This window comes from Parasteatoda tepidariorum, chromosome 2 (assembly GCF_982258835.1).
Source record: "Parasteatoda tepidariorum strain Cologne lab strain chromosome 2, Ptep-v5.0, whole genome shotgun sequence".
Lineage (NCBI taxonomy): Eukaryota > Metazoa > Arthropoda > Arachnida > Araneae > Theridiidae > Parasteatoda > Parasteatoda tepidariorum.
Window position 1 is genome coordinate 118767894 of NC_141756.1, and position 15661 is coordinate 118783554.

Here is a 15661-nt window from a genome sequence, read left to right on the forward strand (position 1 = left end):
TATCAATCTTTTTCATCCTGTGTTACATTAGTCAATACATACGCAAGTGAATTGTTAAATGGTCACTTATGCGCAATTAAGGGAAGAAATTTTTTTTCGAATGGCAGGCACTGAACTTGATTCGTTTCGCCTTAGAAGATGCCAGAGTTACTCATTTCGCGCTACCCAGTGGACACCTGTGAACCAAAGTCACGGAGGGGAGTAACATTGCCCACGCCACACTGCCACAAACCCGTTCATAGGGTGGGCCACATTCACTCATCACACACAACAGAGGACAACACAAGAGAAACATCCATGCCCAGAGCGGGATTCAAACCCGCGGCCATTGGCTTCGAAGTCAGGAGCGCTAACCGCTCGGCCAGCTGGCCGGCTGAGGGAAGAAATAAATTGATTGTAAAATTTGATCAAATAAACTTGTTAAAAGACGTATAGCTGAAATTTTTCTCAGATTTAACTCTTATGTAGAATTTTATCACAAGCGATTAAATTCGGATGGTGGATGCCAGGCTCCAAATGTTTAATTCCTCAACCTGAAGGGCCTAATTAAGTGATATTTTATGTCGACGAAGTAACTTAAACCTTAATTACCAATTTAAATAGTTTGCAGAATAATTACCAATTTAAATAGTTTGCAATAGTTTGTTTAAATAGTCTCTTGTAATATTAAACTAGTTTCATAATAAATAGATTGACTAAGTATGATTTATAAGTAAGCTAGGTCCTGCATCTGGAGACGTCTATCCACAGTATGAATCTGTTCTGACCAGGTTTTCAACATCCTGGAATGTAGTCGGCACATTTTAAAACCTTTTATAGCCATTAAAGGATAATGAAATCAAACTGTTAGGCATAACGCAATGAGGAACTTAGTGTACAGGATCCTTAACTTGACATTAAACTAATCTAAAACGAAAAAAGTGGGTACTAGACAAATTAGTTTTCGATGCGCGCATGGTAGAGACTACTAAAAATAGGTTCCTTACAAAATTAATCATTTCGGAATGCAGAATATCCCATAGTCTGATAAAAGAATATATTTTAATTTCGAAAATAAATCATAACGTCCTTAAAGGTCCAAATTATAGAATTTGCTTTTTTAATAAGTTTAAATTTAAGTTAGATGGCAAAATTGGAACGTGAATTAAATCAAGTCTATTCGAAAATTTAAAACCATTGGAGTTGTGAATATTTCAACTTAGTATTGCTACAAGATTTATCCAAATTCAGGATAACTTATAACTATTTCAAATATTTTTTAAGGAAATTTAAATCTTTCAGCGTGTATATGTTTCTAATAAAAAATAGGTATTTAGTAAGTGCTTACATGCTTTAAAATAGATTCCACATATTTACGTATAACTCAAATGTTGCCAATTTAAGATTCCAAAAATCTGAGTTTGCTGCTACGTAAAGCAAATATACATATTGAATATGATTCAAATGAGTATTTTAAAAGTTCTTGAACGCATATTTTTAAATCTAGCAAGTTCTGTAATTGTATCAGTGTCTTTTTCTCAAATTCCCGTGCAAGAGTACTGCAAATATAGGTTCTTAGTTGGAGAAGTCGATTCAAGTTTTTATCAGAAATTTGCGAAATTGAAAAAATGCCGTTACAATCCACGAGGTAATGTATAAACTTAATGTGTTCATTTTTAAGTCTTTAACAGTAAAATTTTGAACAATTTTTCTTATTCTCATAGTATGTTGCGATTGCGCTTAATACTTCGATAAGAGTTAATGACATAGATAACAATAAGCTTGTTTGTAATTAAATTTTGACCGTATGAAATGCAGATTTGTAAATTCTGAAATATAGATTTTGTAATCTCTAAATTCATTTTCGCTCTACCCTAAGCTGAACATTGTTAACAGACGAGAAATAGTCTATGCAAATTTAAATGAAATGTTAGAGATAATACGAAATGTTAACTATCTTTTGGGATAGCTAACTATTTTGCTTTCTATGAAGTAAAATTTCTACGAAATTCTAATTCTACGCTGTTAACATTCCTTTCACCCAGGTAAATTTTGAAATTTTAAATAGAAATTGCGGCTATGGCATTATATAGTTCTAGAGAGCAAAATTTAAACGTAGTTGCACGTATTTATCAATAAACTTCAATTAAAAGACAGCTCAATGAAAAACAGCCAGTATTAGCGCGGTTATAGTCGATGATATAGCAGGTCTACGCAATTTGGGGACATCTATCAGCAGCAAAAGTGTGCAAGGGTGAATCGGAAGTTTCGGTATGCTCTAGACTAGAGCCCCTGAATTAGACAGGCCGACTTATCATACATTTTTGGAGCGAAGAGCTAACATAAGCACATAACATAACTAATACTAACATAACGTTAACTTGCTAACTTGTTTGCTCCAATATTGCGTGATAGGTCAGCTCTGATAGTATAGCAGCCTTATACTAGACTAGTGTGGAATATGACGTGGAAGTGGAAGACGGCCGTTCTGCTTTCTCGTCATGTTTCACACTCGTCCAGCCGTTTCGGAACTTCTCGATTCACTCGTGCACTCTTTTGTGGAAGATTGGTATCCTCGTACTGTGTAGAGACCTTAAATCTTTAACGGTAGTGTCTATTGGCTTAAGAACTCGAAGCAAGCTATTTAAGTATTCATTCAGCATAGACACTTAAACAGAATAGTTAAGAAGAGTTCCCTTTTTGATTTATTTCGCTATATTGATCGTGTGTTCAACAGAACTTTAACGTTATTTAATTATAGTAAAAAATAGATTAATAGCTGTAAGTCTTCAGAATTTATAAGGCAGCCGAAAGAGAAAAAATCCGGTTAAAAAATTTTAAAATTTCGGAAGAGATTATAAAAATTAAAAAGGCAGAGAAAATGTAAGTAAATAAAGTAATATTAGTTTTCATCAAAATTGTAGTCTAAAGTTTAAATTTAAAAACTAAGCGCTAAATGTGCACAAATCTGCTTTTCATACGTAAATTTTCAAAAACTAATGAATAGTTTCAATTTCAAAAGAAACTTTTTAATTCTGAAGTGAAAACGTTTTGAAATGTTAAATTTGTTTTCTTTTTTGAGACGCAATTTTCAGAATGACAAAGTTAATTTCAGTTAAAAATTTTAATGTATTCAGGCTTAATAATTAAGGCTTATTCTTTATGTATTGATGCAGATTTTTACAAGGGGAATTTTCAATATAATCTTTATGCAATTAAATATCCAGTTTACTGTTTGATACCTCAATGTACTCTTTAAGAAATCTATGTTAATAAATATTTCATTTGATGCAAAATTTTCAGTTTATGTAAAAGGATGTGTAAATAAAGCGATAGCTTAATATGAAATGTTGCTTCAACTCCATTGTTATTAGAGCTCCATGTAATTAAGGAAGGTGTTTAACACTAATATGTAAATGAGGGAAATGTAATATGTAAATAATGTCAAAATGTGGCTTAGAATATTTATATGTATTGCAAAATGTTCTTTTTAATAAATATTTGTTACACTAAGTGGTTAGTTTCATATTTCTTATACATAAGAGTTTCTATTTATTCCAGACTGAAATACGTTAATGCCTCTGAAGTGGTAATTTAAAACTTAAGGGTTTGATAAATTTATCTTCAGGTTTTGCTTAAAATTTACAAGGAAATAATAGGATTATAGTTGGATTTATCTATAATGACTTTACGGATAGTTATAGCTACGGATAGTTAATTCAGTTTTGATGAAATCTAGATTTGCTTTGACTAAGTTTAACGTTGGAACACTAGTTTTAGAAATATTTAGAGCTATTTTCATATCTAGCAACATTTACTTTACTCTTAAAACATTTAAAGAAGTGTTTTCCTGGTCTTGGTGAGAAATCAAATTTAATTAACTAGACATAAACTGCAAAATTTTCATCATTATCAAGAATGAAATATTTTTAACCGATATAAGAACTATTTTGAAGATGTTTTATTTTTCATCCCTCTAAGAATTAAATTCTAAATTTAAATATATGGCTTACCTCTTTTGGAACCCAGTGTAACCCCCAAAAGTGTTCTTTGCATTTTGACGCAGAATTTTAATTAATACGAAATTTTTTTTTTAAAAACATTTGCTTAAGGTCAAAACGGTGAAAATTAATTTAGAATTTTAATTTATGATTTTGAAATATACTCCGGTGTCTTATTTTTCTACGGCGTTTTGCCTCATTGTCGACTGCATATATTCTGAATATTTTTTTCTGTAAGTTTAATGTTTAGTGAAGTATAGTTTTTATTGCAAAATTCCTTCGTCAATCTATTGGGAAAATCTGATTCTTGAAAAGATTAAAAGTAACTCGGAACTATTTAATGTCCTTAACCATTTAAAAATATAAGTGGGGGGGGGGATTTTTCATCCACACTCTGTACGCTTTAAAAAAATGTGTATTACAGCCGACATTTTAGTTTCTGAAAAATTGAAATTTTCACCCCACTAGCTTTTAACCTTTTCAAGAATATCATATCACTTATGAATCACATTATGAATCACACATGTAAATGTTATTCTATCCTAAGCCTTCGTCTTATAGTGTTTAAATTAAGCAGACTCTTAATGTGAGAGGTGTAGAAAGATGACATAAATATTTTCATAGATCGCTAAACGAATATTTATGAATTACGTTATGAACTTATTAAATAGCGTGAAAATGAGGCAATTCAAGCTTAATATACTGTAGTCATATTTGGCCCTATATCTCCACTTAATATTGATCCATAATATTCGAACTAAGCCAGGTATTATATTACAGGGTTCTATAGTACCCTACCAAAGGAAATTATAGGCCAATTAGGGGATCCGCAATGTGTACCTATCGGTGTTGATATAATAGAGCAGGGGTGGCGAACCTTTAAGCACCAACGTGCCATTTTTTCTATAAAAAAACGCTTAATGAGATCATGGACGTGCCGTCAAATAATTTTGACTTCGTGATTTTTGGGAAAATGATACAAAATAGTACCAACTCAAAACTATTTATTTACTATGAAAAAAAACATTCTGCAATGTCTCAGTAATATGCGTAGTTCAACTTAAGTAACATCAGTGTGACTTCTGTTTCAGATAAATAGCAAATAACAAATAACTTATATTAGGTTGTAAGAAGTTAGTTTAAGCAGGACTGTTAATTATTTTTTTTTTGCTAGTCATTTATTGTGAGCTTGTTTTTAATGGTTATTAATTATTTTTTGACATTAATTGTTACATTTTTTGTCAATAATTGCCTATTTTTTTGTTCTTTGTGAAATTTAATCTAATTGTTAATAGGCTTCATAGTGAACTTTGTGATCGGTGGCGTGCCCAAAATATTGTGTCGCTTGCCATAAATGGCACGCGTGCCATTGGTTCGCCATCCCTGTAATAGAGTGTTGAATAGTGTATCTCGTGCATGTTTCAGTGCACGTTATTTTTTCATGATTAATCCATTGCCAATAGCCCATTAGTGAATAGTTTGTATATCCTTGTATAGTATAGTTGTTAGTGTATAGTTTATAGCCAATAGCCCATTAATTATACCAGGAGTTGGAACTTGTCTCCTCCATCACTTGGTATCCGACGATACTATTTCGCTAATTTTGGGAGAAGGATGTGAACAATCCTGAAACAAGGTTGCTATTTGGCGATCGCATGACAAAAATATTTATTTCGCAATCTTTATGTGCACTTTTTTAACATTAAATATTTCATAAATTTGTTATTTCTCTCTTTTGAGTGAATAGTTTGTCCTTTTTTAGACATTTTGCTGCTATATATATTTAATTAGCTAGAGTAACGAAAGGTATAAGAGCAGATGTTAAAGCGAAGTAAGTAACTGAAAAAGAATTCACTGTTTACTTTTGGCACGCCTTAAGGGTTCTCAATTTCAAGCTCGGAGACTTTTCTCCTCTTACTTCCTCGCCGAAAATAACTCTTCGTCCGAGGAAGTAGGTATTAGGTGTCATCTCTTAGGGAACGAACTATAGTATATATTTAGACATAACAATCTAATTAAATTCAACAACTTTAATAATTTCTTCTACAAAAGCTCTTAATAATTATAAGAGTAGCCACCATACTGTCCAGACACCATCACTCTGGCACTTCCAGACTGTTGAGGAGTGTTTGCAGCAACAGCAACGGGGTAGGGTGCTGATGCAGAAGCTGCAAATTGTAATGGTTGGCTTCCGAAGGCAGGAGGTGCATATTGGGGTTGGACAGGAGGCACTCCCGGAATGTTGCCATTTGACTCTGGAACAGATGCTGCTTCTGGCCCTGGATACGTCATGAGGGTGGGAGTGTCTTCCTTGAAAACAATGACGGAAGCTGGTTCTCTTTCGTCGACTCCTGGTTCCGTTGATTTGAGCTCAGCACGGAAGCCATTTTCGTCTGCGACGTAGTTGACGATTCTGATCAGGCCCTCGTTGTTCGTGTAGCCGTATGTGCCGAATTTGCGACCGAATGCATCACCCCTCTCACGCCTGAAGGTCCCGCCCTCATTGTGTCCCTCGTTGTACCCATAGTCGTAGTTGCCCTGGTTCTGCAATGAAAATAAAATTTCAATAGAATACATTACAATCTGAAACAAGTAACGAAACAAATGTAAATCGAACAGCTTATCGCTATTATAATACGCGATTTCCTTACTCATGCAGTTTCCTCTCCGTAACCATGATATTCAAAAAGTGTGCCTTTTCCTTACGCCATTATAGTTTGTCTAAAGTAAGAACTCCCCTAGCCATTCGTCTTTAGCCTTGGTGGTGACTATGGTAACAAGATATAATTATTTCTAGTAGGGGTGTGGGTCATTGTTTAGGTCAGGTTTTGGTTTAGGTCGGCGAGCGAAAGGGTACCTTTTTTCTTCGGTCTATTGTGTTAATCCCTAAAATATGCTATTCTTGTTTCTATAGCAGAGGATTGTGTCAGACTTACAGTACTTGGCCGAATTATTAGACGCACTGTAAGATTCCATGTAAAATCTTAATTATCTGGTGATACTATACAGCTTTATTGTTTTTATGTGACTGAAACCTTGTTTACTTTCGTGTATCCAATTGGTTAAATGAGACGGTATATAATATAAATTTGACGATAGGATACATTAGACGATATATTATATAAATATAGAATATTTATTATATCAAGCATTATATTAGTGTATTATAATAATTAGATCAAATTATTAGACACACTGTAGTTTGTTAATAATTACATGTTTTGCACACTTTTATATTTAAACATAAATGTAATGGGTTTTTATTCGGGAGAATTTTTATATATTTCCTTTTTGTATTTATTTTAACGTATTGCATTGCAATGTTAACCCATTGATACAGGAGCTTAAATAAAGGCAAACCGGTTTTATCCGGGTAAAAACAATACAGCTGTATAGTATTACCTGACAATTATAATTTTACATAGAATCTTATAGTACGTCTAATATGGCCAGGGACTGTAGTGGCAGGAGGGAGCTCTGACCGTAGACAAACTATACACTCCCAATTCTTACTGAAATATATGACCGTGGGTACAAAGCAAAATTGTCTGCAGCCACGGTTACGGAGAGGAAAAAAGTGTGGAGAGTAGAGAAATCGCGAGACCTTGTAACGTCTATTTTCCAAGAGTAAAAGTAGATAACAAATATTTGTTATGCAGAATTGCAAATTTCTTTTCGTTTCACTCTTATTTAAAACTATTTAACGTAGATTTAGTTTAAGATTCTAAAATTAAAAATTTTAAAATGATAGAAATTAGTTTCTTAGCATTTAAACCTGATCATCTTTCGCTTCATTAACCTGATCTTTTTAAGTTGTAACATTTTCGGTTGCTGAAAAAAAACTTGCCCACGTCGACTGTGTGCGTTTTCTGCAAAAAATTTATTTTGAAAGTTAATACAACTTGCTGAAAAGTAAGTAAAACTTATTTACCGTGTAATAATTGTTAAACAATTGCGAAATATCTTTGTCTTACAGTGTTACATAATAATTAATATAATTCAATTATTTTATAATCTTATTGGAGGAACAACACTTTTAGTTGTTTCTTAATAACGGTCTAAAGTATTCTCTAGTTCTGTAACAGTTTCTCTATTTTGAATAATAATAACAATGAAAATAAACATAACAGAGAACAATATTAAGAAGGTATTATTAATGGGGTTTGCTATTATATACCGTTAATGGATAATTTAGAGAATGTTTATGATAAATAATTTCGACTCTTATTCCGATTATATATTTAGAATTTGAGAACAGAAGTTATAGTGTTGCAACTGAACAGATTTCATCGCAATTTTGAAGGATTTGATTAAATCACTCTTCAAATATTTGTAAATGTTTAATCGTAATTTTTCTTGAAACTTTATAAGTAAACCTTTATTTGAAACTTTATAAATAGTTTCTGAAATTACTTAAGCTTCACTTTGAAGATATCAGATAAATATTTAAATTCCAAAATCGAAATAGTCTAATAAAACATGAAATATTGTTTTAAATTTGCTTTATAAAAATTATGACCGTAATATTAGCAAGTGACTGAGTAGCCAGTTAGTATATACAACAAACACAACTGTAATTATGACAGATAGAAATAATATAGCATCGTGTCAGAGGCTTAGATATTTTAGAGCCTTTTTTTATTTTAAAAGTTTGATATATTGGGAGTACAAATTATTTCGGTCCGTTTTTTTTTTGTGGTCAAAAATGCATTTATTTCAGAACAAAATGAATGAACAGATTAATCAAAGTCTTGTTCATCACTGGCTACTACTTTTTTCCACCTCTCAGTCAATTTTCGAATTCCATCTCGAAAAAATGTCTCTTCTTTTGAGGCGATCCAAGCTGGGAGTAAATTTTCGATTTCTGCAAAAGAAGTGAACCGGTGATCTGCAAAATCACGCTGCATCCGTCGGAACAACCAGTACTCCGAAGGAGCAATGTCCGGCGAATACTGCGGGTGCGTTAAAATATACCACTTGAGCCTTTCCAAATAATTTTTTATGACTTTTGCGACATGAGACCGTTATCATGCAGAAGATTAACTTTGCAAAGTCTCCGGCTGTTTTTCTCGTAATGCACGACTTGAATGAATCAATTGTAGCCTATACCGAACGCCGGAATCGCCAGGTTGTAGCAGCTCATAGTATGCAACTCCACTCACCATTCTTGAAACGTCGAAACCATTCCCCTCATGATTTATCAGTTGGAGCGTTGTCACCATAAACTTCTACAAGCATTTGATGCCCTTCAGCTGCACTTTTCTTAAAATTAAAGCAGAAGTATAAAACCTCCTTCAAATACTGCTTAGTTAACACAAAATTTGACATATTCAACAAATTAAAAAACAGTATTTTTGTATGAAACTCAAAGCGATATAAACTGAATATTATTTTGACAGATGTCTAACCTCTCTGAAACCACCGAAACCAGCTGTCACTATGAAACATTCATAACAACCAGAGCCATCTTTCAGAAACAGAACGAACTAATTTGTACTCCCAATATTTACTGTTGACAGTACGGAAAAAATAATATGCGGTGGTAGAAGTTTCCGGACCTTCCTACCTTGTTAATAAATTAACCCTATCATTTGATAATTTGAACCCTATGAGATTGTACGATACAGTAGAACGACAGTTACATGGAGTTATTTTGATGCTGTATATTAATAATAATAAAAAAATTCGATTTTTGATACATTACTTACGTCGTTTCTATGGTATTGAGTAATCGATGAAGTTCCGTCATCTCCAAGTCTCGTTGTTGCCATAGATGAATCGAACTGCGATTGGGCATAACTCAAAGACAGCACAATTGCAAGCACAGCTGCAAGAATCTGCAAAAGAGAGCCATTTTTAATAGCACCAAACAAAAACAAATTACTTAGTGGTAGTTGCTTTCAAAATTTAGAAATAAGAAAACGTAATATGCGGAATATTCTGGTTCAGTTTATAAACATTATTGGCTTCCATGAAACAGCTTATACATATTTATTAAAATACTACTCTGTTTTAACTCCACTAGATAAAAAATAATTAGAAATTTAGATTAATTTAGATAGACGTTAAAAAATATTATTTGCTTTCATATCAGTTAAAGAGCTTCATAAACTGCTTGTTTAGTCCACCAGCCCCCACAACTGTGTTTTTCAAAAATGGGTTCCGCACTTTTAGTGTTCGATTCGAATGATATAAAACTTAAAACCTAATAATTTTTGTTGGTTACCACTGCAACTTTAACAAGAAAACTGTTTTTGATTTTCTCATATGTTTGGTTTCTATAAAAACTCGTTAAATATTTAGCGATTTAAAGCGAAAAGTTGATTCTTATTATTACTTACGAATTTTTAAATAGTTATTTTGCATTTGTTATTTTAGCTACGTGTAATTCTGTATTCAGATATAATTTTTCTAAGTATAATTATAAAAGGGTAACTGTAGATCTTTATCCTAAAATGGTGTATAATAAATACATGTTGCGCGATTACTTACATTATATATAATTCGCTAAATTCTGAACAATTTTACTTTTAAAACTTTATTCTGATGTTGATTACAGAGATATTTAATAAAGATGACATTAAGTAAGAGATAAATAAATAACTTATCTCCCTCTCTCTCTCTAGAATAGTCCCCAAAACCTATTTTTTAAGGGAGGGGAGGGGGAAATAAAATTAAATCACAAAGGATCTTTAAATTTCACATAAAAGGAAAAGAAACTTATAAAATCCTAAAAAATAAAAATTACTTTTTTACCTTTCTTGTTTTTTTAAATTTTTCGAAGAATTTAAACAGAGGATAAATCATGAAAAAAAATTTGTTTGAAATATTGAGGATGACATTTAGATGAATGCAAATATTTTATTGTAATTACTAAATCAATAAATATATTAAGGGGACCGGAAAGCAATGTCGTTTCGGTGCGTTTGATTATTATTATCAAGATTTTTTTTTTAATCAATAATGTATCCACCCTCGTTAGCAACAACCTTTCAATGCCGGATTGAAAATGAACGGAAATGGATCGAAAAAAATGACTTGGTTTTAAAAGCTAGAGAATATTTAATGGACCGAAACGACGTTATTTTCCGATCATCCTAATATTTAACATCTTAAAGTAAAATTTTACTGAGGAAGAAGAAGTTTTCATAGAATTAAAGGAAATATAAAAATTAATGAAGAAAATATTAAGTTCAAAATAAGGCTACCGTGCTCTCCATTCTTCTGTATGGTGCCGAATGCTGTAGTCCACGGAAATCAGAAAAAGAAAAACTTAAAATTTTCAAAAAAAGTTGCTCAAAAATAATATTAAAAATCTTTTGGCCCAATAGTATAACAAATAAAGACCTTTCGACAACAGCTAATATCTCATCTGTTGATGAAGAAATTTTGGCTCGGCCATATACTAAAAACAGATAGAAACAATCCTGCAATTGTTGCAGGTTCATGGGAACCTGACGGTAACAGAAAAAGAGGGAGACCGAGACTAACACAGCAAAGACGCATTAAGGAAGATCTTAGTAGAGGAGGATTAACTGGAAGAGAAGAAGCGCGTTGCCTGTCCAGAGACAGAAGTGTGTGGAGAAAAAAAACTCCAGGCCTTATGTGCCAGTTCAGCACGAAAATGATAAGTAAGTGAGTTAGCGAACGACATTCATGGAATTTCTTCTTCTTTGTTAATTAAGGACCATATCACATGACTTTTCTAGCCAATAAGGTACCGCTGGCATCAATGAAAAGCGTTTTCGAACTTTATCTTCTTATCTTACATAGAAATACACAAATTAATTAGTTGTTTGTTAAATTATTTACTTATTTGCTTATATAAGTTCCAAAACTAGTAATAAAAATAGATACGTTTCACTATCGAACAAAAATGGGATTTTTCGCTCTATGCAAAATGTGAATTTTACTCACCTTCATAGTTGGTCTGTAGAAGAATTGTTGGAATGAGAAATTTTGACGTTTTGTGTGGTGAATGTAAGGATTTCCTTACCTTATATACACAAGATGGTGTATAAGTTTGGCAATAGACAGAATGATTCAAAACTTGTTCCGAATTTAGGACTTTTGTCAACACTCATCATTCTTTAATCGCCTCTCACATATCACTTAGAATTAAAACTTGGAGATTAGAATGCATTCTTAGAAGGAAATTTCTGCTGTCTGTCTTAATGCTCTTATGAGAACGTTATTTCGAACTTAATCTCTTCTTCATTAAAAAGTACATCGCTATTTTTTTTCCACTTTCGATTGTGTGAAAAATATGTAAAGTTTAACTTTAAGGTATTAAATATAGTTATTGTGATTTCGTAATAACAATAAGATATTTACCTTCATTGTTGCTTACTTTTTATGTAATCTTATTTTTTTTTAAAGATTTTTTAATTAGCGAAAATTAAGCTGGTCTTAAGAGGGGAACTTTACGGCAAATTCTGCTTCACACACATAAGTCTGCATTTTAGAAGTATAGAGAAAAGTGCGTTCAGGTAAATTTAGAATAAAATACGAAAAACGGGAGGATTCAGGGGATCTCGCCTCCCAAAGACACGAATCGGGATAGAATCTCAGCGATGACATCCGACTTGCAGCGACCACAGTGCTGACGTGAAATGTCCTCAGTGGTACATGAATTATGGGCTAGAGCCCCCTTGCAGTTAGGCTAACCGTGGGAGGTTCTCGTGGTGTTCCTCTCCACGCAACGCAAATATGGATTAGTTCCCCCAAAATGTCCTCCACGAAGGCAAATTTCACCGAATACTTGATACAGGAGTTATTTTGTCTTCTGGATTGGGTTCAAAATGACAAGGCTACGTAGTTGAACATTAGTAGTCATGAAAATCATGGCTGTCATGGACAACATCAGGCCAGATTTTTGGGGGGAGCTCAGCTGTGCCGTACCTGTCAGCTTGTTGAGGATTGGGAACATATTTTAATCCAGTGTACAAATTTTAAGCACATTAGAGCGAAATTTTTTCATTTAGAAACCACCTTTGAGTTTATAAAGCAGCATTGGTCAAACCCTAAAATAAAAAAGGGAATTGAGGGAATAGTAAGAAATTTGTTTAGTAACAAGGCGCCTACCTGATTCCTGATGGCCTGTTGCTGCCTATTGTTAGGAAAGATATACTTTAAATCTCTTATTGAATTTTCTCCTAAACTGTTTTTTTGCGTTTTAATTTCATGCCTTTTGTCAATCTCTGCCTCTATGTGATTCCTCATTGAATTTTTAATCACTTGTCAGTGTTGTTTTTGGCTTGAAATAATGCAGTCGTAAGCCATCAGTCGTTCTAAACACGTTTATTTAAATGTAGGCTGGTATTGATAACAGTTCACATCCACACTCACTACTGGAGGGGAATGGACAAGACTTCTGACAATTCCGGAACAGCTTATCGGGATCACATCATGATGAAAAGGACACGCAAAACTAGCGTTCTTACGTTTTATACCAACACAGATTTGAGGTAAAAAGGCACACTTCGTACATTCCTTGTAACCTTACGCATTAAGGAAAATCATTTACTGCTTCCTTATATGGAAGTGAAAGAGGGAACGATTCTGAAAATAACTCTTCCTTTGAAATATAAATCTATTTATATTTCAATGGTATGTTTTCAGCCTTGAATTCCCAAAATATAATCTCTCTACGCTTATTCTTTAACAAAGACATTTTATGAAAACGAAAGAGTTTTAATTCTTTTATTAATACAAAAGTATTTAATTTTTGTATTTTATATATATATATATATATATATATATATATATATATATATATATATATATATATATATATATATATATATATATATATATATATATATATATATATATATATATATATATATATGTATATATATATATATATATATATATATATATATATATGTATATATATATATATATATATATATATATATATATATATGTATATATGTATATGTCTTTTTTTGTTTTAAAAAAAATTCCTGGAATTTGATACCTTAAGTACTGCTGTGCCAGCTGTACTTATATTCTGAGTTATAAACATCTTATATTTAACCATGTGAAATTGTTTCCTTTTGTTAACTTTTCACCCCCACTGAAGATGCGACATCTCTTCTTCTGATTGATACTGTTTATTTTCTTTGTAATGCTTGTTTGTATTTAGTTCATTTCTAAATAACGCTGTTTTCTGGATTTCATATTTAATATTCTACCTATTTGTTAAAACTCTAATTTGAAAATTTTGAATATGTTTTCTTATGTGATTGAATTCTTGCGCGCACTTGGAATTTTCGGAGTGTCCCCGGATGCCTCCTTACGGGGGCGGGACGGGTTTAATCTAGTTATTAGTAGTCATGATCCTAAAAACTGGGTCAGCTGCTTAACGAGGGTAATAAAATATGAAACAATTATCTATGCTGAGCCGTAGTGGCTCAGGAGATAGAGCATTCGCCTTTCAAAGAGGTGAACCGGGTTCGATTCCCTGCTATGGCTGGTCGATACGATTTCCACATTCTGCTAATTATCTATATTAGGATATTTTGTATTGGTTAAAATAGCATCATTTAACACCAAGCAGTAGTAATGTTTTATTAGCGTCAGATAGTTTGACAATTTTTTACGGTCTTACGAAACAAATAAATACTTATCCTCCATTAATTTTTAGCGCATAACAATTTAAAATAACTTATTTTTTATTTCCTTTAGTGTTTAAGTTTAATAAGAAAAATGTTTTTGGAAGGTTTCAAAAGCGTAACTACCAACAAAATAAGCACGTGGTTTCAGATATTTGAAGAAATAACGTAGCCCCCCCCCCCTCCTCATATTGAAGAACATACGTTTTTAATAAAACAGAAATTAAATTAACGAGCATCACTGGTATTATTTTTGAATATATATGGAAAAATGAACAGAATCGTCTAAAGTTTAATTTAAACCTATGGCTAATATTAAACCAACGAGAAAGAGCCGTGATGACTCAGTGGATAAAGCGCTCGCCTCTCAATGAGATGATTCGGGTTCGAATCCCAGTGATGACTGGTCGATACGAGTTCCGCATCCGGTTTGCACTGACAACAGTGCTGACGTAAAATATCCGCAGTAGTTGACGGATCATGGTTTAGAGTCCCCTTTTCGTCAGACTAAACGTGGAAGGTTTTTCTCTCCATGTGAACACAAATGCCGCTTATTTCCAACAAAAAGTCCTCCACGAAGGCAAATTTCTCTCAATACTTCATCCAGGAGTTCCCTTGTCTTCTGGATTGGGTTCAAAATTTCATGGCTGTGGAGTTGAACACTTGTAGTCGTAAATCCAAAAAATTGGATCGACTGTTCAACGACGGTTGTAAAATAAAAACCAGTGAGAAAATTTAAATAACTTCTCTGAACTGTTGAATTGGAATTTTTGAACGATTTTTTGAATCGGTGGACTCAAAAACACTCTACAGATTATTTGAATTGGAAATCATTTCAAACTCAGCTGGAAGGTAAAATCACGTTTTGAAAAATTAAAATAATTTATCTTTAAAATGTGCTATTTGGTGAGATGGCTCAGTGACTATAACGTTAGATATAGCGACAATCGCGATTAAGGTTTGGACTTTGGAAAGCAGCTAGTAATCCATAGAGTGTTCACATCTAGTAATGCACGACCATGCTATATCCTCATTGGTAAATAGATCTGTTTATATTGATTC

The 15661-nt window shown here is 32.6% G+C and overlaps 1 protein-coding gene across 1 annotated transcript; it reads right to left on the reverse strand.

The window, feature by feature from the left end:
- Positions 1 to 5995: 5995 nt before the first annotated feature.
- LOC147816117 (uncharacterized) lies at positions 5996 to 12148 on the reverse strand. The gene is made up of 3 exons (XM_087158217.1): positions 11898 to 12148; positions 9689 to 9817; positions 5996 to 6524 (listed from the first exon to the last, which is right to left on the reverse strand). The coding sequence occupies exons 1-3, from the start codon at positions 11901 to 11903 to the stop codon at positions 6036 to 6038; spliced, it is 624 nt and encodes a 207-aa protein (XP_087014343.1). The 5' UTR covers positions 11904 to 12148; the 3' UTR covers positions 5996 to 6035.
- Between the last annotated feature and the right edge of the window lie 3513 nt (positions 12149 to 15661).